General features: G+C 37.3%; 4 protein-coding genes across 6 annotated transcripts; 2 read left to right on the top strand and 2 right to left on the bottom strand.

Moving 5' to 3' along the window:
* Positions 1–2,774: 2,774 nt before the first annotated feature.
* LOC135145024 (protein kinase C and casein kinase substrate in neurons protein 3-like) lies at positions 2,775–4,879 on the bottom strand. Of its 3 annotated transcripts, XM_064077151.1 has the most exons (13): positions 4,729–4,879; positions 4,558–4,609; positions 4,416–4,499; positions 4,131–4,192; positions 4,013–4,081; positions 3,840–3,962; positions 3,718–3,783; positions 3,575–3,662; positions 3,424–3,519; positions 3,244–3,371; positions 3,104–3,178; positions 2,979–3,042; positions 2,782–2,916 (listed from the first exon to the last, which is right to left on the bottom strand). In XM_064077151.1, exons 1-13 carry the CDS (start codon positions 4,813–4,815, stop codon positions 2,870–2,872), a joined length of 1,041 nt encoding a protein of 346 aa, XP_063933221.1. In that variant the 5' UTR covers positions 4,816–4,879; the 3' UTR covers positions 2,782–2,869. The 3 variants fall into 3 exon arrangements, with proteins under 3 accessions (XP_063933220.1, XP_063933222.1, XP_063933221.1); XM_064077150.1 differs by having other exon boundaries at positions 2,775–3,042; XM_064077152.1 differs by lacking the exons at positions 4,558–4,609; positions 4,729–4,879 and having other exon boundaries at positions 2,775–3,042; positions 4,436–4,479.
* A 918-nt stretch (positions 4,880–5,797) lies between these two features.
* LOC135145021 (uncharacterized) lies at positions 5,798–8,610 on the bottom strand. Its single transcript, XM_064077143.1, has 2 exons — positions 8,362–8,610; positions 5,798–5,893 (listed from the first exon to the last, which is right to left on the bottom strand). The coding sequence occupies exons 1-2, from the start codon at positions 8,608–8,610 to the stop codon at positions 5,798–5,800; spliced, it is 345 nt and encodes a 114-aa protein (XP_063933213.1).
* Positions 8,611–16,254: 7,644 nt separating this feature from the next.
* On the top strand, positions 16,255–18,398 carry LOC135145006 (vacuolar protein sorting-associated protein 18 homolog). The gene is made up of 13 exons (XM_064077126.1): positions 16,255–16,316; positions 16,408–16,495; positions 16,616–16,673; positions 16,734–16,817; positions 16,881–16,958; positions 17,011–17,072; positions 17,139–17,260; positions 17,326–17,424; positions 17,478–17,559; positions 17,607–17,694; positions 17,744–17,904; positions 17,963–18,095; positions 18,145–18,398. The coding sequence occupies exons 7-13, from the start codon at positions 17,233–17,235 to the stop codon at positions 18,322–18,324; spliced, it is 771 nt and encodes a 256-aa protein (XP_063933196.1). The 5' UTR covers positions 16,255–16,316; positions 16,408–16,495; positions 16,616–16,673; positions 16,734–16,817; positions 16,881–16,958; positions 17,011–17,072; positions 17,139–17,232; the 3' UTR covers positions 18,325–18,398.
* LOC135145019 (vacuolar protein sorting-associated protein 18 homolog) lies at positions 18,337–20,513 on the top strand. Its single transcript, XM_064077142.1, has 14 exons — positions 18,337–18,390; positions 18,450–18,530; positions 18,581–18,687; positions 18,751–18,805; positions 18,860–18,929; positions 18,999–19,084; positions 19,138–19,275; positions 19,340–19,462; positions 19,515–19,633; positions 19,693–19,783; positions 19,838–19,959; positions 20,012–20,129; positions 20,187–20,327; positions 20,388–20,513. Exons 1-14 carry the CDS (start codon positions 18,337–18,339, stop codon positions 20,511–20,513), a joined length of 1,431 nt encoding a protein of 476 aa, XP_063933212.1.

The raw sequence follows: 20,513 nt of genomic DNA, 5'->3' as shown, positions 1-20,513 counted from the left end.
CAGAAGCTCATACCCGTTTACAGAAATTCACTTACCCGCTTAACCTGTAAACTTGGATGGAGAGGCGGAAAACCATTTACCCAGGTTGTATAAAATATTTCAAGTTGGGAGAAAAGGAGGAAAAGGGGGAAGGTGAAAATGAGTGAGTAATTACTTTCTGACCTTTTATTAATGGAGCTGGTCTTTAAAAAGAAAGCACTTTTTTACCTACCATTGTGACTCTTGAACATAAACGTCGTAGGGGCTTCCTATTAAGGGTAAATGAGATTGAGGAGATAAAATTTCATGTGGAGGTCTTTTATTAACAACCGCTTTTTAGCATAGCACTGCACTGTTTTTTTTAAGAACCTCTCTTAGAAATAGTTTTGCAAGACTATCCAACCCAGCAGGTAGCTCTATGCATAAATGATTCACCGGTGAACTAAAAGTCCAAGTCGCTTTCCCTCCTACGCTAGCGTCTATTGTGCTTTTATGGTCCTGCTAACCACTGTTGTCAAAACCGATGATGGTAAGACTCGCAGTGAAGTGTAAGACTTTACTTATCAAGCGCACTGAATCGTCACCGTCCTTAATTTTTTAAAGAGTGGATTCTCGTGTAATTCCTAGAAGATATACTTAGGGCATATCATTGGCAACTAACAGTCTTGATAGCCTTACACGGACTAGGTAGTGGTGCGGAGTTTAGGAGCCGTTGTATATACTGTATATCCCTCCACTGAACACATACGCATCGACTGCCTTGGTCTATGATTTGTCAGTCATAGCTTCCTTGCTTTAAGTGTGATAAAACAAGCGTTATGTGCTTAATGACTGGCAAGCTTTAATGGGCGATTTGGTGCTCTGCTACTTGTCTTTACTCCTTTTAATAAAACGCTATCGCCCTTCAAAAAACGCTGGTCGAGTACAATAATCGTTTGCTGGCAAGTGAATTCGCCTACGGGACAGTTCTAATCCTCTTCTTAGCGGAACTAATCTCATGTATAAACAAGTTAATTGCCTTTTAAAAATAAATGAGCCACTGCAAAAAATTTTGACCGAAATGTGGATTAACTTGCCCCCTCTTTTGCTAATAAAATGGGCTATCTACAATTAAAAAAGGACAGTGTTTGCAAGTTGTCCAGCCACCGACGGACAGTTTGTTATCTACCACCCATCAAACTTGAAAAAAATAGCGCTTACCTGAAACGAAGTGCGTAGTATACCAGTGTAGGCTAAGCGAATATTATAGGTCATGTGGTTTACCTAGCCTTAAGCTCTGTTGTTTTTAGAACGGCGAGTTACGTATTTGGAATGTTGGCAGCTCTCAGGAGGAGCAACATTTTACCATTTTTCTACACCCACTGCATAATGACAGTATTTCTAACGTTCAGTGTCGATCCTACTAACCACAAGGTAAAGCCCGCATCCTTTCTCCGCAATACTTTCTTACGCTTTGGGTGTAATTCAGGTTTTCACAAGCTCCTACGACGGTTCGGCTTGTCTTCTTAACTTGAAAGGCAAAGTTTTAGGTTAAATCCCCCTTTTAAAAATAGTGTTCATCCTAAAATCCTTTACAAGAACAGATTACTACTTATTTCGGCTCAGAAAGTTGTTTCACAAGTTCTACGGTACACAATGAAGTTTCTCACATGCTTGTTATAAAAAAGCGAATTGCTTTTTTACGAAATTTTTTTTTCTTAAAGCCGTATACCTGCCCATTTAGCCCTCACTATCCTATAGTTATACATATCACAGCCTCCCTAAAGGCACCCCAAGTTGTGTACCTCTGCAATGTTCTTGGGAACGATGACTGTAATAGATATTCGGGAAAATTACAGCAGGCGCAGTGGCCTGAGAAACTTGTGGCTTCACGTGGTCCCCTAAGGAAAGCGGTTAACTAGGAGTAGACTAAGCTATTGTGCGCAAAAGATCGGTTGAGTGGATGCGTCTCTTAAAGAAGGCATAACTGCAACAGCTTCACTGGACAGAGCCAGTTGCGTGTGGGACTTGAGGGACATAAGAAATGTTTGTTTTATACTTGAAGCAGTTTTGGTCCGTTTACACTGATCAGTAGAAGCCCAACTACAATATCCACTGCTGAGCTCGGTAAGACCGTTACTTCGTTTTTTTCCCATCTGGAGCTTCCCTCATAACCACCGGTTATAACGACACGGTCAAACTCTGCTTCCCTTTTACTGTTGCTGGTATACATCCCCAGCTTAATTATGATTAGGGAAACCTATTTTTTAAAAATAGGGAAAACGCGAGCACCTGTGGTGGTGAGGACTTCATTCAAACAGGTACCGTGTTTTGTAGTTGGAGTGCTATCAACACCTTTGTGCACGTGTAGGACGGTGAGTCACTAGCTTTAAGAGCAAGTTCTGCGAAGAAGACCATTTTTACATCGGGAAACATGATAAGGGCTGTTGATCTGTACTCTAAAGAAGATTCTTTTCTTTGGTCAATCACTTTGATACACATACAGTCTGCTAACTTAGGTGTTCTTAAAAAAAAAAACTACGCTCGAAGCTTCTCTCTGTCATCCTCGTGGTAGTCCTTTATTCATTTATCATGAATACGTAAAAGATTGTGGTTTTTGCATCTTATGTCAATGAAAGTGAGCGACTACCACACTTACTTTCAAGAGACTATTGCGGGGAGGCAGGGAAAGTGTCATGTATTTCAATAAATTCCATATCGCATGTCTATTTCATTAGTAGTGAGGTCCGGTACTATCCCAAATATGATAAAACTGTAGGCCAGCGCATATTACCGGTTGAAATGCTTTATTAATGCCTTAACAAGTGGGAGAACAAGCGCACATAATGCGGGAGTCTTCAATGCTAGCTATTCTCGCAAGAAGATTGTAGATAAACATGATGGCTGGCGGTCAATTAATTCTCTCAACATAATTAACTGGAAGATAGCCTCGGACGCCTTGCAGCAAACAAGGACTTGCTTAATCCATGTGCGATACGCGGTAAAAAGTACGTCTATACCATCTTCCCTCTGGCCATAATACCATTGCTCGTCCGCCTCTTCCACGATATGAATAACTTCACTCTGTGAGTGGGTGTTAGTGTTTACGTGTCCCTGAGCATTATAAGATGAAATTATATGGTACTGCTCTAAAGGTCAGCTCGTCCGACTCCTGGCCTTCGCAGTCATATAGAGCCCTTACTGAAAACAAATACGATGTCTGCGATGTACACGTGACACATAGATAAATAAATGTAGCGCGCCAGGCGCTCTTTAGCTGGAAACCTCAGCGGAGACTCCAGACTCAAACTCCTCTGTGGGGCAAGTAGACCACGTCTCCTCCTCGAAGTTGTTGTTGCTGGTCATCAATGTGTCTGTTGAGAACTGCTCAATGGGCACGTATGTTGCCTGCACTGCGCTCAGCATTAGTAAAGCGGCAAGGAAGTCTAAGGGAGGAAGACGCACCGACTTCGCATTGTTTTTTTCCAGAGGGGGGAAGCATCTGTCTACTGTCAATAACGTTCTCCCATTGCTGGTACAACGGCTCCAGAGCTTCTAGCACTTAATCGAGCCGAATTAAAGTTGTTTCAAGCAACCAAAAAATTAAATAGCTCACGTGACTTTTCCCGTGTGTCCAGTGCAAGAAAAAAATCGCTAAACCTTTCTAGTATAGTGCAAGAGCGTGCTCTATCCAGTAATAATAACTTGTTTATATATTAGAGCAAATAACACGAATGTGTATATATGCAAGCGCCTTACCTCCTTAAGTTTAGACCGCCTGGCCTCGTCCAGCTGCTCGACGGCTCGAACGCAAGACAGCATAGTCTGTTAATAAGTTATATTTAAGAACTAGCAGAGTTAAGTAGAGGGGCAACATATACTTTTGATGGCTTCGACTTGTCCATATTCTTCTGTTTTTTTAGTTCTCTTCTGCTTCTAGTTTCAGCTGTAAGTCGATTCTTCACTAATGGATTCACAGTTTCTTTCCAAGATTTTTCAAAATTCTAAAGTGAAATTTAAAAGATGATAAACTATAATACAGAAGGTATATAACCTTAATAAAAGGTTCCTGCTCATCAATGACCTCTCTCAAGCCCATTCTCACATCTTCTAGAGACTGGTTCTAAAAGAAAAAATAACGCAGAAGTTTCAAACTTACAAAATGTACTCACATGTTGGTAATTAGTTTCGCCCATCTGAGTAAAGTAACGACCTTGCGAGACAAAGCAGCTGGCTATAAGGAAAAGGGTAAAAAAACCATCGAATATACTTATCCGCGGGAGTAATAATTAAAAGATTTTTTTATAATATCTGGAATACGCTCAGGATAACTTTTTTTGTTATATAATCAAAAGTAAAATAATAGTAAACGATTATTGCAAAAAAAACAACATTTATATACGCGAGGCATTTCCTAAAGGCTTATTACTTAGTATTAAGTCATGTATATAAAATACTTGCGTCCTCGTCTGAGTACCTGTTTTTCAGTCGCTCAAGCTCAAGTAACGATGAGCCCAGAGCTTTTTGTGCTGTAGAAAGCGCTAAAAAGAATTTTTCTTTACAAAGAGATTTTATAAAAAAAGAATTTTTTGATAAAACCTTCCCAGGCCTTTTGTAAATTTTTAACGTTTTTATATATGTCTTCCAAATACTATTTATTTATATATAGTTAGATTAGAGGATGTGCAAAAGTAATAACTACAAACACAAAGCTTTGAACCTGTACAGGCTTAAAAATTTAATAGTAAGAAATTATAGAGGTTTTAAAACCTTTTCTTTAAGACGAATATTTACGACAGTCTTATTAGCGATGTCAACGCTCGTGTCGTCTAACTTTTTGTGGTTTGTACTAAACATTTTTTTTCGCTTAATATATCGTCAGTACTTAATTTTACTCGTTAAACCAGCAACGATCCTAAACTTTAACTTCCAAAGCAAAATACAGGGGAAAGTCAACCGCTGAACTGCCATTTAAGGATCCCTTACAGAGGGTGAATACCCTAATTCAGAGTAATTAATTCGACAATGCGCCATACTAAACGGCGACCATTAAAAATTAAATAGATGTTACTGGGAAGCGTAGGGCACAGAAAAAAATTCTACATAACTTTTGTCGTATCAAGTCTTCCTTCAGTAAAAGGTAAAATTATTTTTTGGTTTCCAGCGCTATTTGAAAGGCTGCGTGTCGAAGGAGAAGCAGATAGTTTTTTGTGTATAGCTAAAATATTACTAATTTGAAATAACAAGGAAAGTTGATTTTTTGCAATAAAGAAAATTTTTAAAGATAATGAAACAACTTTAGAGCTTAAGACCAAATCCTCGCTGTAGTTATAACAATTTTTGATTAATATTTTACACATTTTTTATTTTGTTTGATAGAAGGCTAGGGTGTAGTTTATTATAATGGTAAAATTTTTTTAGTTAGTCTTAACCCCCCTTGGCTTACTTATTTTCTACAAATATTTGGCAGGATTATGATAAAATTACACCATAATTCTCTTATCTCTGTAATCTAGCCAAAAAACCAGCTTTAACTAGTTAATCGCAGTAAGTTATATACTGTTCCCGGCGCGCTAAACTAAAAGTATAACTTTCCTGAACCTAGGCACTTTTTAATGAGCTGGTTTATAGGTTTACTAAGAGCAAGTCTCCCAACATCTTATGCTACTAATGAAGTGTGCGCATACGTGCATGCATTCTCTTGTGCACACTCTTTGTTGTGCCTAACTATATATTTCTCTCTTGATAAGAGCACAATCATTAAGCTTTCTAGTACATGCACTGTGAACTTATTTTGTAACAAAAAATTTAGTTTAACTTTTGCAACTACGCTAACAGTTTAGTAGCTATAATACTCGAGAGCTTTTACCCCAAAAATAGTAACCTTTAAGAAAAGCGTGTGTAATGTTAGGGTTACTCGCCCGAGGGCGTATCCCTGCAAATTATAAGCGAGTTGGCACGCTTTGGTCAGATTTTTTTTATTGTACTGTATATCCTCTCTTTTGGTCTAACCCCTTACAGTCTACCGGTTACTATGTTTACCACTTGTCGGCTAGGTTCACTGTCAACATAAGAATTGATTTCGCAGAAAAAACAAAGTTATTTTAAGCCCAATGTTTTTCCCGTTAAAGGGTTAATTGGGATATGTAGAATCAAATTTTAAAAACAAATATTGAACTTTTAAGTATAGTTTTAACATAGTAAGTAATTTCGCTGAAAACACAAATCTGTTTTGAGCCCCAGAGTTTTGCCCGTTAAAGGTTAAAGTGGCTATGTTCCCGGGAGAGTTAAAGATTGTCAAATAAGTCCCCACAGTTTCCCTTAGTCCTTCTACTCTCCTATATTATATATTTTTTTAATCTATAACATACTAGTTTTCGAAAATATTAGCCTGTGAAATCAACAGAAATCGAAACTGTTTCGCTCGTTGGCTAGATATTAACTGTAAATTATAGTCTAAGAGCTGGCACCCAAATCTTATTTTATGCGCTATAGAAGCAATGTGATTTCCGTGTAACTTCTATCTACGCCCACGCACTTTAGCTCTAGTATAAAAAATTTGGAAATGTTTTAAGTGAGACGTGAGGTTGCAGTGCTCATTTTAAAATATCTACATAAAGCTCACTCATAAAGCTTAAAAATTTAAATAAAATCAGAAAATAAGTTGTAGTGTAGATATTTATTTTTACCTTAAACTTTCAATAAAATTAATTACAGTTTCTAATAGATGAGTCAGCAATTTGACAAGGTAACACTTCCCCTAAAGTAATAGGGCAGTGGCATTGTAAGCAATTAAAGAAAAAGTATATTTATTAGTAATAAGGCTATAAAAATGCAACCTTGATATAAGTAATTAATATTTAATATAAATTTTAGACTAAAAACTTAAGAATAAAACGGAACATTAAGGACAGTAATGTTCTACGAACGAGCAAAAAATTATTACTTAAACTTAAAAAGAACAAACGCGACTTAATGCTAGACTCAGCCCACAAACTTCAAAATTTTTGACCACCCATAACCATACTTTTAATAGGTAAAGCACAGCACGTGGAAGCCCAGCGTACTCCATAGCAGTGTTAACAACGCTTCTGTGGAATGACTTCTAGTATTAAACAAAATTAATATATGCTTTTCAACAGATACGCCTCCCTTAGCCCTGCGAGCGGAACTGATGGAGTACACATAAAAGTTATTTAAAAAGCTATTAGATCCGGGATATGTATTTTAAAAAGCTACCACAGACGTAGGAAGAATTGAAACTAGTTTTTACATGTAATGGACCTTTCGAGTAGCGTGACTTTTCCTATAAAAATTCTGTTGTGCTCTGCTTTAGTAGGCTATCTATATAAGTAATAGTAGAGTATTTTTTTATTTATCTATAGCACTGGCTTACTACAATTATTTATAATTAATTGCTACTTAATTTACTTTTCCTCTATTAATTATGGGCGCGGAAACCCCCACTTCCCTAACTATTAACTGCGCCATCTACGATAAGAATGGATTCGTTTTATCCTCATAGCTAAATAGTATATATTAACGAAGAGGTAATAGCTAAGTAAATAACAGTATTACAGTATTGTAATACTTAAGTTTAAATACCTTTGTATTATTAAAAAATATATATTTATAAGTTAATGAAGTGAACTATAGAGAGTCTTATCCCCCCTCTAGTAGGTCTAAAATGTTTGAACAGCGGGTAAGTGGTGTACTAACGAGTCATTATTATTAGTATGCTGTGGTGGATACTGTCTCTAGTAATTAAGTTCCGTGAAAATATAGAATTATTTTAAAAAATAGGCTCGAGATTACACTCTATATGTTGTTGGCTGTTGCGCATTTTATAAACGCGATTTTGTAGTAATTGTAGTCGACGAATATGTTTGCTTGAGGAATAGGCCCAGGTAATGAGGCATAAACCATCAGCGGGCGGATAACCGATTTGTATAACAGAAGCTTGTTTATGAAATATAATTAGTTAAAACGGCTATAGCTTCTCTGATTTTGAAAAAAAAAGTAAGAAAGATGCGGAGTCTAGCCAAGTCTGTCGTCAAGTATAACCCCGAGATATTATACCTTCTTACTTCGAGGAATGACAGTTTAGTACGATGAGAGACTAGGGCTAGGGAAGCGAACTCCTTCTCGTTATAATCATAGAGTTACTTTTCGACGCGTTAATTATTAAATTCCATCTGTCTAATATGACAATATGTTTTAAAAGACCAACCAGGCAGATTTTGAACTGTAATATAAGGCTGTGTCATCAACGTATTGGGTCAAGTTTATTTTTGACGATTGTGGCATATCGGACATGTAGATAAAAAAAAAAAGTAAAAGGCTAGTAAGGAGACTTGTGGGTCCCCAATCTTTAAGTTTAATAGCGGACTTCAACGAACTTACTTTATCAGTAAAGTTTTTAACCATTAGGTGTGAGTGTACCACCGCAGTTAAGTAAAAAAGAAAGCTACCGGTTACCATTTCAGAGACTAGACCATAATGCCATACTTTATTAAAAGCCTTCTTAATATCGATTAAGAACACACCTGTTGCTTTTCTATTGTTAAAAGCTTTTGTAACTTCTTCCACAAGCCTGAGTGTCTGGTAAATAGCCGTATAGTTTTTCGAAAAATTAGGCAACCCCACGTACATGCTGTACACAAATTCTTATAACTCTGAAAGAATAACCGCCTCGCGAGGTTGGTTATTTAAATAAAATGAATGATCTGTTATAAAACCGTTCATCATAGTGAAGTTAATGATCTAATTTTAATAAAACTAACCTGGTTCTTAACTCCTTATTACGTGCGGCTTACGGTAGGTATAAATATCTAAGGTTGACAAGCTAGTGCCATACGTAGATTGATTGCAAGGTGAATGTAAGAAAAAATAACCGCCTCGCCACCCTTCCCAAGCAGAACAGGAAGCTTAATGGGTAATAACCTTAATAAAACAACTAGGGGACCTCGTTTTAGGAATAAAAATTACTTCTGCTAATTTCCACAGTTTGGAGAAGACAGTGGTAAGTATATGATTAATAGATCTTAAAATTAAAGATAGAGCTCGTGGAGTTAAGTTTTTAGGCATTATTCTAGAAAGTCGGGACCCAAGGCTTTCCCTGTATTAAGAAATTAAATAGTAGTTTTTAGCTCCGCACCGGTGGTCAAGCTTATTCTTATTACATATGTTAGGTCTTGAAAGGTAAGCAGTAACTATGGTGGCCTCAGGCCTAAAGTGGTTTCATTTCCTCGAACTCTAACATAGATTTTAGTGGGCTTCCAACGGGTCGGCAATTGCTTCTACTCTTTCATAGGGCGTCATCGCTGAGCACCCAGCGGTATGCAAGGGCGGTGTTTTAATGTCCCTAGCCTCAGTAGATTGAGTGGCCCTTAATTTTCACAAAAAGTTATTCTCTGGCTCAGAAGAATAATCTATATTCTATCAGTTCTCCTGAAACGGAGCTTTTAATTCCTTCTTAAATCGAATATTGGTCTGGACGTAAAGTTTTCTATCGAACGGAGGAAAGAAAATTAAATATCTCGCCCTAAACTTTCGCCTTTTTTGATCATAGATCTGATATGGCCTGGTAGGTCATACTGCTAATTTTTGCGTTCTTCAAATGAAGTGGACCTACTTTAGGCCTCTTTTTTAGCTCCTTCCATTAGCACAACAGCCGTGTCTAAATTAAGGGGTGGTGTCACTGTTTTTGTATTTTATGTTCCAAAAATGTTGGCCAACTAGTTACCTTTTTGACCCAGGTACTCGAGGCCGACTTAACCCCCATCTCTATGACGTTGGGGTTATGATCAAAGGAGCGTTCAAGTAACGTACTGCCGATACAGATAAGCAAATAATTTGTATTACTGTAATATTTAAAATGGACGATACCTTTACCATCGTCTATTTCGTCAAACCTCCATTTATTTTCTTTTCCCCTACCCGCTACTCCACAAAGGGTTTTTACAGTTTAGATTTCCAGTCATTAAGATGCTGGAGGAATCAGCAAAGCTTAATACATCAAAGTTATGCATATCCTTGTCGGGTGATTTGAAGCAGCAATTATATCGACATTCCCATTGTTACAGAGCTCTATATCTACGCTGCAGCCTCTTAATTTACCAGGTCGAAAAAATAGAGCGCTTGATGGGTAATGTTACTTTTTTAATTTAGACGACTACATCTCTTTCTCTAGTATCATCCCTGTCGCACCTAAAACAGAATGGTTAGTTACTCCAAATCGGTTGCCTTCCCTCAACTATGCTTCAGAGATGAGAATTATGTACAGGGTCATTTGGGCAATAAGTTCCTGCATTTTTGTGGTAACATATGCATCCTCTATGATTTGAAGGTGCTCCCCCTGGCAATTAGCGCAGGTAAGCCTTTCACTCTCGCTTTTAGTGCAGGGCATAGGCTCGTGGGGTCACCGCATATGACGCATTTGTAGCTTAAATTGCGATCCTCCCGCTTCTCTTTAGATTCAACCGAAACGGCTATAAACCCTATACTTTTTAAATTATAGACCCTTTCTTCGTAATTAGGCGATTTGTCAAATAGAAGAGGCAGAGGTTGTCTTTCCTTATAAAAGGGACGCATTCTAATCACTTCAACGGGTTGAACCCTTGAGACAAGATCTGCCTTTACAGTTTCTGTATCCAATCTTTGCAAAAATACCTCGAATTAACCACTTTAAGCTCTTTTTTCGCTAAGAAGCTGGCATAATATTCCCATTTCCTTAAGAATAGCTGGCAGTTTTCAGTAGACGTCCGCACCGTGTCATTTGTTGCCAAAATTTTGTTGTTTAACACAAATTCCAAGGCTAGTTTTGTTACGAATTAAACTCGGAGTTAATAAATTAATTTTAGACTGATTGCTCTTTGGGAAATTATCATAACTTTATTATGATTACTGTGTTCATTATTAGTTTTTGTGTTATCAATACTATTAGTAGTATTACTATATTATTACTGTTATTTTTAGTATTGCTACACGACTAGCATATGTATTGCCACTACTTAATTTGCCGAGAAAAATGTTCAACGACTTGAGTATGCTCGCTATAATTTAAAAAGATTGGCTTTTTTAATTAAAATCTTTACTTTTAGTAGAGTTACTATAATCAAAACCACCGTTATTATAGCTTTTAATCTCGTTTTTTTTACTTTGGTTTACTGCTCTTATTATAATTATTTTTGTTGTTATGGTTAATACTACTATCTATTAAATCTACAGTCACTTCTATCTTAAAACTCTCTTTAATGACCTCCTTATCATAACAAAGGTCATCTAGAAGTTGGAGGGGTTATAAGGAATTTTTTTTAATTTCATCTTTTATAGTGGCTGAGCCAAAAGGTTTCCTACATCTTTAAAAATTAGCTATCGAAAGTTACTTTCTTTAAGGAGCTAATTTTGTCTTTAAAGCCTCTAGGTCTTTTATAAGTTCAGCATTCTCCGTCAACAGGTTAGTAATATTAGCTCGCTGACTAGCAGTACCTGCGGAGGGGCGCTCCATCGTAGCAAATTGAAAAAAAAAATTACGTTATTAACAGTCGGCATTACAGATTTAATAAGATTAAGTTTCCAAATATTTAAATATATACTATATTAAGCTTTATATATGGCTATTAGTAAAGTAGAATCGCCCAATAATATATGAAAATAGGGGGAAATAACGCTTGCAACTCCACTACCCTCTCGATTTCTTTTTAACCAAAATATAAGGCCGGGAGTGATGGAAAAAATTTATCTTATGCCAAGCAATGCCATTCTGAAGAGTACACCATAGTTCCCTACTAAGTCGCTCTTTAAACACTAAGTGTACATAGTTTTGTCAACAGTAAAAGCCATGTGCTTTGGTATAATATATTCTTTAGCTTCTCAACTATTTATAAAGTATCAGGTTTCTCATTATCTAATGATTTCTCTGCCGAACAGCGTAGTTGAAATAAAATAAAACTATCAATACAAAATAAAAAAAAGCATATTTATAACACAACAATAATAGGAGATTAACCTTACACATCTCTAAAAATTTTAACTAATTAACCACATAGACAACACAAACCGTAAAACATTAAGCATGATGGAAAAAAAAAAATTAATAACAGTTAACGAGGAAGTAAGCACAAAGGAATAACATTTGGAAATGAAAACCCCTTACCCAACTTAAATAATTTGTCTCCTAGACAGTAGGACGCAGAGTAAATAAATTCTTCTGAATAGACAAAGATTGTTAAAGGTGAGGAATAAGTAGTCACATTAAAACAAAACAAAACTTTTGTAAAATCTTTTTTAAATGGAAAAAAAATAAAATTTTTTCAAAGCGTAGATATCCCTAACAAGGTTTGCAACTATATATTATAATTTAAGTTTGAAAGATACAAAAAAAAAAACTATTTTTAAATGAATATGCTCGAGCGTTAGAAGGAAATGCCAGTCAGGAGAGAATGAAAAATTATCGAAAGCACTTTTTTATATACCATTATAGGAAAACTCAATTGTAAGCGTTTCGTTTTTACACGCTTGGAGATTGACACTAGATCGTGTCAGTAATTTTAGTTTGAAAAAAATAATTACAATTTTGCTTTTATGGGGAGGGCAAGTTTCCTCTTTAAATGGCGGTGAGCTGTTTGGGGGTAGGCCTTGTCATCTTATTAAACGTGCATAGGTAATCAATCGAGTTCAAAAGATATATGCCCCGTTGCTGTGCACAAAAGCAACATGTCCCCAGCGAGGTAAACTGTGTTTATATAAAGCGTGTGCCCTATCATGACCCACGTACCTGTTGCTTAGACGTACGAAAACCATCGACCATTTAATCCCTGCAGAGGCAACTAAACAAGCTCCTGCGAATAATGGCGGATGCACATTATAAAGTACGCTATAATACGTTGCACGACGACCTGGGTTTGGGACAACTGTGAACTCCTCTTCAAAATGCGACTACTGTTTCTTTTGAAGGTGTTAGAAAGAATCCAAACCACCTGTGGGCTTAAACTTATATAGGAATCTCGAATAGGCGTTTGCGCTCTAAACTCATAGTTTGTGCACCTCTTCACACATATATATATGTATGAGTATACTTAAAATGATGAAATGATTAGTAGAAACTGAATGAGGGTTACGTAATGATCTAAAATTATTAGCAAAACTAAGCAGCCTCCGCTCGAATTTATTGAGCATTGGCATAAATCAATAATAATAATAATAATAAGATATTTGAGGCTCCCTCCCTTGGGTCTGGTACTTGAGACAACCCTTCTTAGTGGTAGTGTTTAGCAGTTTTATTATACCCTAGATCGAATAACCGGAGCCCGGTCCCGATATACGCTTCCGGCATCCCTCAGTCCTTTAGGACAGTTATGCTACTCCCTTGGGTGATTTATGGCAACGTAAAACTAGTACGACTGCATCATGATCAACGCTAAGAATGTTATTGACTTTCCTCATTACCCATGATGAACTTTTCCCATAGGCAGCCACTACTCATAATTGGAAGCTCAAGTTTTCGAAGATGTCTGACTTGGTCGAGTAATAGGAAAGATCATTTGTTAAAAAAAATTAAGATAGTATATCGTTTATAGGATAGCTTTTATTGCAAATAGGAAGATAGAACTACACTGCTATTAAATTAATTAGAACTTGTATGAAAAAAAAATGTTACTGAAAAATAGAAATTAAATTATATAATAAAATAAATTATCAAACGAAGAGTACAGTATATAAAAGGCCCAAGTATCAGAGAAAAAGGAAACATTTGCCTACTTGTGCCGTCAGTGAGGAGTAAACCTATCGGAAAGAAAAGCAAAGCATTTCTTATCTCAAGAAGAAGCATTACACTGCCCCTTCTCCTACCCTGGAAGGTGTTAATATCTCATGGGGCTCTCAAGCTAAGTACTTGAGCGTCTTATTGATAAGCGACTAACTTGGCAGCATCATGTAGAATTTATTGCGGTTAAATTCTGCCATTTTAAAGTATGCGTGTTTAGACATCGAAAAACCTTCAGCGATTACACTCCTGCAGATGCAATAAAATAAAAAAATAAGCTTCTGCGGTGAAAGACCGGCGCACCTTATCTCACTACGTCCTGGGCGAGAAACGAGTAGACAACTTTTTTCAAAGTGCAACTACTACCTCTTTAGAACATGTCCGTAAGCATCCTAACCACTAGTGGACCTCCAAAACTTACATTGGAACCTTGGAAAGTCGCACGTTTTTGACGACGATGCACTTTGAACGTACACTTTTAGTTTGTATACCTTTTCTCACATACTTATGCATAAATATAAATGAGATCATAACTGAAAACTAGCAGAATTAAAAACGGACTTCACCGAGTAGTATATATTATTAGCCAACTAAGCAGTCTGCGTTCGATTTTACCCGAGCATCTGCAAAAAATATTTACCTTACCTATTTGTAGTTAACCTAACATAAAAGGGTAAAACTACTTCTTCATAAATGTCTTAACTTCATATGTGAAGTAAGGTGAAATTGTAAGAGTTGAAAACTTATTTTCAATAAGAATGAACGGTACAACTTAACATTAAATACTACAGAGTTTAATCTCAGCTATAATTATAAAAATCCCTTTAATTAAAAGTTACCTTAAACAGACAGAAGAAACCACAAAAACATCACGAAACCTTAATTGTAATGTTTCGTAAATACACCTGTTACTGTAAATAGGAAAAAAACTAACGAAATAAAATATATTTTTTAACCAAATCTAATTAACCTTTTCTGCTTGATATAGCTTTAATGAATTTTCGTTAATTTCATCTTAATAATAAGTGTAAACAAAAGATGCGACAAGCAAGGAAGAAACATTACTTTCCAAAAGTAGTGTATTAATTGCTCTAACTTATATGTAAACTAATTACAGTTTTTTCCAATCATATAGGTTAAAAGTAAGGATATAATATGTTTTAAATTTTAAAAGCATAAAAAATTATATTTGTAAAATTAAAGTACCTGTTAGGTATGTACAACGAGGAAAAGGGGTGATCCGTTATAGTGTCATCTTGTATACTCATTGGAAAAGTGAAATTGTCCTGTTTTTACATTTTTAACCTTACAGTTGTAATTTTTTACGGCACGGAATTATTTGCATCCAGGTAACACGCAGAGAACCTTTGCTTCTCTAATTAACAATGTAATCCTTTTATTGTGGTGTACAAAGCTTAGAATTCGCTCTTTTTCCGAGTAGAGTTAATATGAAATAAACGTTAAATTTTTAAAGTGGTATAAGATTTTAATGTGTATGAAAATTTGATACCCTAAAAAAAATGTTGCTCCCCACCACCTGATTTATTTAATAATTGTAAATGACTTTTCCTAGTTTTCGATCGTGTAGACAACTTCGAATACACGACAACGTCAGCAGGATATATTCTAAGGGAAGAGCGCATTTGCGAAGCAAAAACTAGTATTGAAAGCTCGTCGCACGAACAGAGGTGCCGTGCCTCCGTCAACAGTTTATAAATGAACTCGCTCACCAGCACTTAATTATTTTGCCTAGCTAGCCAGTTTTTAAATGCAACGGGATCGCTTCGGAAGACGGCGTTCAATGGATATAACTGGTCTTGATGGAAAGCTTCATTTCGCACAAACCACATGCGTTTGTCGCCACGCGTAGCAACTCGTTTTGTCGCACTTAAAGTGTGAATGCTAGAGCGGTGGAGTTGTAGGCCTAAACAGCAGGCGGGTATGTCGTTATTGAGAGCAAATACCTACAATAATCGTTTGTTGAGCAGCGAAAGCTTGCTCTTGCTGCATAGTAAATCAAATTGTTTTACTCGCTGCTAGCGTAGTCCATCAGAATCGCCTCGATATTTTTATGACGACGACTCCTGAGTACACCGCTTGAATGCTCCTTCAAAGGCAACCGTTGAACCTATAAATGAAAGAATATGTGGATTTCCTATAATTTTTTGTGTTCCAAGTATGCGTAAATAATGCTTTTAAAAGACTTAAAAATTATTAAATAAATTTTTTTACGTGTTTTACTTAGCTATTATATATATATATGTCTATTTCCCTATAGTATTTTAGTTTTCGAAACTAACTTTCCCTTGTGTGATTGGGCATTTATTTTAAGCGTGGGGTCAGCACATAAGCAGGGAGGTTGTTGACTGTCACAGCGTCTTATCACACATATACTGCTATTAAAGAATAAGCCTCTCACAATTTTTTAGATAATATTTGTCTGCAATGGAGTCTCTTTTTTCCATAACTAAAGTAGACTTTACTCCCTCTGATTTAATTGTTCAAATGGTTGTTTCAAATAATATCGTGATACTCGCCCTTTCAAATAATTCCCTTTGCAAAATAGACCTTGAAAAACCAGCTGATATATTTAGTTTAATTTATTTGTCATGTTTTTATGTTTTGTTTTTAGCAACCTTCTATATAGTTGTCACTTAAAGTCTCTCATTTCTTCACAATTATAGTTATTGAGATTCCTCATAAAGAAGCTATAATTAATAAAGTTCATTTGGATCATACCGGTAAACACCTAATTGTTTCCTTGTGCTCTAGGTATTAATATACCACCAAAAATACTATTAATCACTATAAAGCTTTTTTCCTGCTTATAGGCTTCTATATCTAATTTTTTTTTGTTAATATGTTCTCACTGTACAATTATTAACCTTTTAGAGATCATTTTTATGTGAATGTAAACTTTTTTAGACCGAAGGTACTTTCGAAATTTAAGGTTTTTTAGTTTATAACTTTTTATTATACTTTATAAATTTAGGCCTTCTTTGTACACTAGGGCCATATTGTTGAGTCTGTAGCTTTTAATAATAATAACAACTCTAGTTCTGGCACCCAAGAGATATTCATTGCTACGTCGGAGGTGCGAGTATAGCGACTTTATTATTCTAGCTATCTCTTTGCCCGAATGCTAACCTTTTTTAAGGGTTTATTGTATGAAACTGAGCTTGAATGCACCACTTCCTCATTTTTGCCCGGCAGACCAGAAAAATATTTTAAGCAGGTTTTTTGGTTTGCTTGAGCTTTAGCCTTTTGTATAGATTTCGGTTTATTAGGTCTATCAGTTTGACCAGAAGGAGCCCATAGTTGGTCTCTTTTATAAACGTCTTTCCTCAGTGTAATTCTTTCATTAATGGAACTTTTTATTGGGAAACTTTTGTATAAGGTTATTTCTGCACGACAGCTCTGAGCGTCGTTGCATCTTACTGGCCATTACACAAACGCGATTGTATCAGTTTTCTGGAACGTTAACACAAGGCACTCCTCGTTCCTCTGCTATGTTTTCGAAGTACAAAACAAGTCAAGGTCGCTTATATGTGTAACCGGACCTTTCTAACCCTCACATCACTGCACCCTGCGCGCACGTAAAGCACTTGTTTTTCAAGAACTTCTTAGCGACTCTCCAACTTCGGCCTTAGCAGTCTATAATACTTTTGACAATATTTCCCCCTCTTTTGCTTGGATGAATGGTACGCGTGATTATTGACAGTTCCAGTTAAGCGACACCTCTTTCTTCCGCAAGGCCTTGGGATTTACTATGGAACCCTGTCTATTGACGAGCGCCAGAAAAGCGACTTTTTATTGCGGAACACCATCCTTTTTCTGTGAGACCTTCTTACTGATCTTTAAGGCTTCGCTTAAAGTTACTCAGTTTTACCTCTGAGAACAATTTTAACGCTGCGCCGCTCTCTTTTATTCCCACCAAGCTTCACTTTCTCATTCTCGGAGGCACTTATTTGGTCTGTTTTTGGGGTGTCTTCTCTATTTATATTTACTTGCGGCGGAAAGGCCGGCATATGCACTTTAAACCAGTCCGTAGTGTTTCGAAGGGGACTTTCTACCATAAGCTCCTCCCGACTGATCGGCCTTTGCGCTGATCACGAGAGAGGGACTTATTGGTGCTATTCTGCCGACAGCGTCTATGAGATTTGTGCAAGCAATGAGGAGGAGTATTGCCCGATTATGCCCCTCGCTTTAATTTGCCTGCGCAGTGACTATTTGCCGCAGTTCTCTGTGGCACTACTATTTAGCTAAGGGAGAATACGAGTCTGCGTTGGGTCTCTGTTTAGAAAACTCGGCTCGTACACAGCTCGTGCGTTCAGCCCAGGCCAGACATTATTTTGATGCTGGTCAGTACCAGGCAAGATTTTCAATGTTTGATAAAGCTTTGCACCTTTTAATTTTGACAGCTTGCTGCTGAGTGCTATTCTCATACATCCACACCACTTGAAGATGTAGCTCTCATGTTTCTTGAGAAAAATGCGCTGGTCGCGCTAAAGGAGTACTTAAGTAAAATCCTCAACTCGTTGAAACCTAACCTAGGCGTGTGCCCCATCTCATGCTTTGGCGCTGTTATCGTGTATATGTAGGAAAAATCACAGATGACGATGCTGCAGATTTGGCTGTTGGAACTGTATCTTGGCGAGCTTAACCATGTTTTTATGTTGCCTTTTGTTATTGGTTAATCTCTGGCTGAGCTGGAGTGTCTTTTTAGTTGGAAGCTCATGGAGAAATTGTTGAGTTTTCGAAGAGTTTTGCTGAACTTCAGTACTTTTTAAGCGAACAACTTCTTGGAGTGATGCTTTAAACTACTCTTTTGCTGCTTTGCCTCACTATATTAACGAGGAACGCAATATTTACCCGCTGATCTACGACCTGTTTTTCAGTCATGGCCGCCTGGACATATTTATTTTCTTTGCCTCTCTCGCAAGGGATTTTGAGAGTGTCGTTAGGTAAAAACTTTAAGAAGCCCTCTTCACATTGCCAGTAATGCTTCCTTTGTTTCTACTTTCCAGGCATTACATCACTCACGGACAGTACGTGGAGGCCTTGCAAGTCCTACTCAAAGCGGTAAGCGCCATTTATTGGGTCTGCACGTCTCAACTTATCTGCTTCTTTTTGCAGAAAGACGAGGAGCTATTCTACCAGCACAGCACAGCTTTGCTAATTAACCAACCCAAAAAGACCATTCGTGGTAGAGCTACGTTGAGCTTTTCTCCTTGTTTGTGCTCTAATTTATATCTTGCGCCGCTTGTTCGCTAAGCCTGGATAGAGACGGATCAGCTGAACCCGCGACGCCTACTTCCAGCTCTTACTCAGTATGCTGCGGCCTTTCCTGATCTGCCATGGGCAAGTATTTTGTGCGCTTCTAGGCCCTGATTTTATTGTTCCGGATCTCGCAGGGCGAACATTGCGGCCTGAAGTACTTGGAATACTGCGTGCGGGAGTTGCGTGTAACGGATGCGTCGGTTCATGACTACCTTCTTTTTCTACTTGTGGGCACTAACGCTGATGAAAAGCTTCTGCACTTTTTAAAAGAAGTTTTTTTATTGGCAACATAAGAATAAGAACATTCGGCTTTTAACTAGAAACGCCTTAACGTAGTCGGGACATTACGATCAGCAACAAGCCCTTCGCCTTTGCAAAAAGAAGCACAAGCACCATGCTTGTATATATCTTTACAACCACTTGAACATGCATGAGGAAGCCTTAAATCTTGCGCTGGCTGTACTTTCTTTGCTACTTTCTAAAAAGCGCGAGCTTAATTTCTCCCCGTCAGATCGATATTGACCTGGCCATACACTCTGCGAGTCTGCCCGTGGATAACAAGGAGTTATCAAGGGCTCTTTGGCTTCGTATAGCAGAACACCTTATAAAAGAGGGCGAATGGCCCAAAAGGTATTCTTTGGGAGACCAATCATTATTACTTCTTTTTACCTTGGCACATTTCTTGGGAGGGTTTTGCGGCTTCTTGAAGGATCGTCTCCATTGGTGCTTGAGGATCTTATTCCCCTATTTCCAGATTCTTGCAACATTGATCCATTTAAAGTCATTTTATTTTGTTCTTCTAGCTAAAAGAAACCGCCGCCTAACATTCACTAGGAGCTTATATGCCGCTCTATGCGGCAGAGTCAGCAGCGCATCGATGCTCTTAAAAAAAGCATGGAGGAGGCTGCAGAGAGTGCACAACTTCTAAAAAAAGATCTACACGAGTTAAAAAATAAGTAGCTTTTTATCATGGACGGGATGTCATGGAAGTCATATTTAGCTGTATAGATATAAAGTCCTCAAGACAGAAGATCTATGCGTCCTTTGCAGACAACTACTTATTATTCGGCAATTTTTCCTTTTTTCTTGTGGCCATTATTTTCATGTGGATTGCTTGGCTAAAAAGGTACTTTGCGCAACAGTTAAATCTGATAGTTGGTATTGTGCTTATGAAACAAATTAGTATACAAACCATTTGACAGAGGCACAAATGCAACACGTTGAAATTCTACTTGCAAGGCTAACGGTTAGAAACCTTGGTCCACGTGGCGAAGAAATGAACGGCGGCGCAATTTTCCCCGAGAAAAGCATACACCGTCTTAAAGTTGTATTTCCGATCTCTACTATTGTCTCTTACTAACTCCGCATGTTAACCTGTCGACAGGAGGATATCTGTGGCTTAATAGCTCAAAGTTGTCTCCTATGTGGAGAACTTGCCGTGCAATCTATAGACGAACCACTTATTCCACCACAGGACCTACCAGATTTAATAAAAAAATGGGGACTCTAA

This window comes from Zophobas morio, unplaced genomic scaffold (genome assembly GCF_036711695.1).
Source record: "Zophobas morio isolate AGI-343-1 ecotype UQ-CSIRO unplaced genomic scaffold, CSIRO_AGI_Zmor_V1 ptg000118l, whole genome shotgun sequence".
Taxonomy (NCBI): Eukaryota; Metazoa; Arthropoda; class Insecta; order Coleoptera; family Tenebrionidae; genus Zophobas; species Zophobas morio.
The sequence above is the reverse complement of the archived record's forward strand: the minus strand, read 5'-3'. Positions and strand labels throughout refer to the sequence as shown.

Bases quoted from the DNA above. Each gene is read 5' to 3' on its own strand.
- LOC135145024 (XM_064077150.1), bottom strand. From the start codon at position 4,815: ATGTTTAGTACAAACCACAAAAAGTTAGACGACACGAGCGTTGACATC. The intron at 4,610-4,728 runs GTTTTAAAACCT...ATAAATAAATAG, and splicing joins ATATTCGTCTTAAAGAAAAG to TATTTGGAAGACATATATAA. The intron at 3,963-4,012 runs GTTATATACCTT...ATTTCACTTTAG, and splicing joins AGCAGGAACCTTTTATTAAG to AATTTTGAAAAATCTTGGAA.
- LOC135145021 (XM_064077143.1), bottom strand. From the start codon at position 8,610: ATGTACGTGGGGTTGCCTAATTTTTCGAAAAACTATACGGCTATTTAC. The intron at 5,894-8,361 runs GTAAGTTCGTTG...TATAATTTGCAG, and splicing joins TTAAAAACTTTACTGATAAA to GGATACGCCCTCGGGCGAGT.
- LOC135145006 (XM_064077126.1), top strand. From the start codon at position 17,233: ATGTTTTCGAAGTACAAAACAAGTCAAG. The intron at 17,261-17,325 runs GTCGCTTATATG...GCGCACGTAAAG, and splicing joins GAAGTACAAAACAAGTCAAG to CACTTGTTTTTCAAGAACTT. The intron at 17,695-17,743 runs GTCTGTTTTTGG...TGCGGCGGAAAG, and splicing joins TTCTCGGAGGCACTTATTTG to GCCGGCATATGCACTTTAAA.
- LOC135145019 (XM_064077142.1), top strand. From the start codon at position 18,337: ATGACGATGCTGCAGATTTGGCTGTTGGAACTGTATCTTGGCGAGCTT. The intron at 18,806-18,859 runs GTAAGCGCCATT...TTCTTTTTGCAG, and splicing joins TGCAAGTCCTACTCAAAGCG to AAAGACGAGGAGCTATTCTA. The intron at 20,130-20,186 runs GTACTTTGCGCA...GAAACAAATTAG, and splicing joins TGGATTGCTTGGCTAAAAAG to TATACAAACCATTTGACAGA.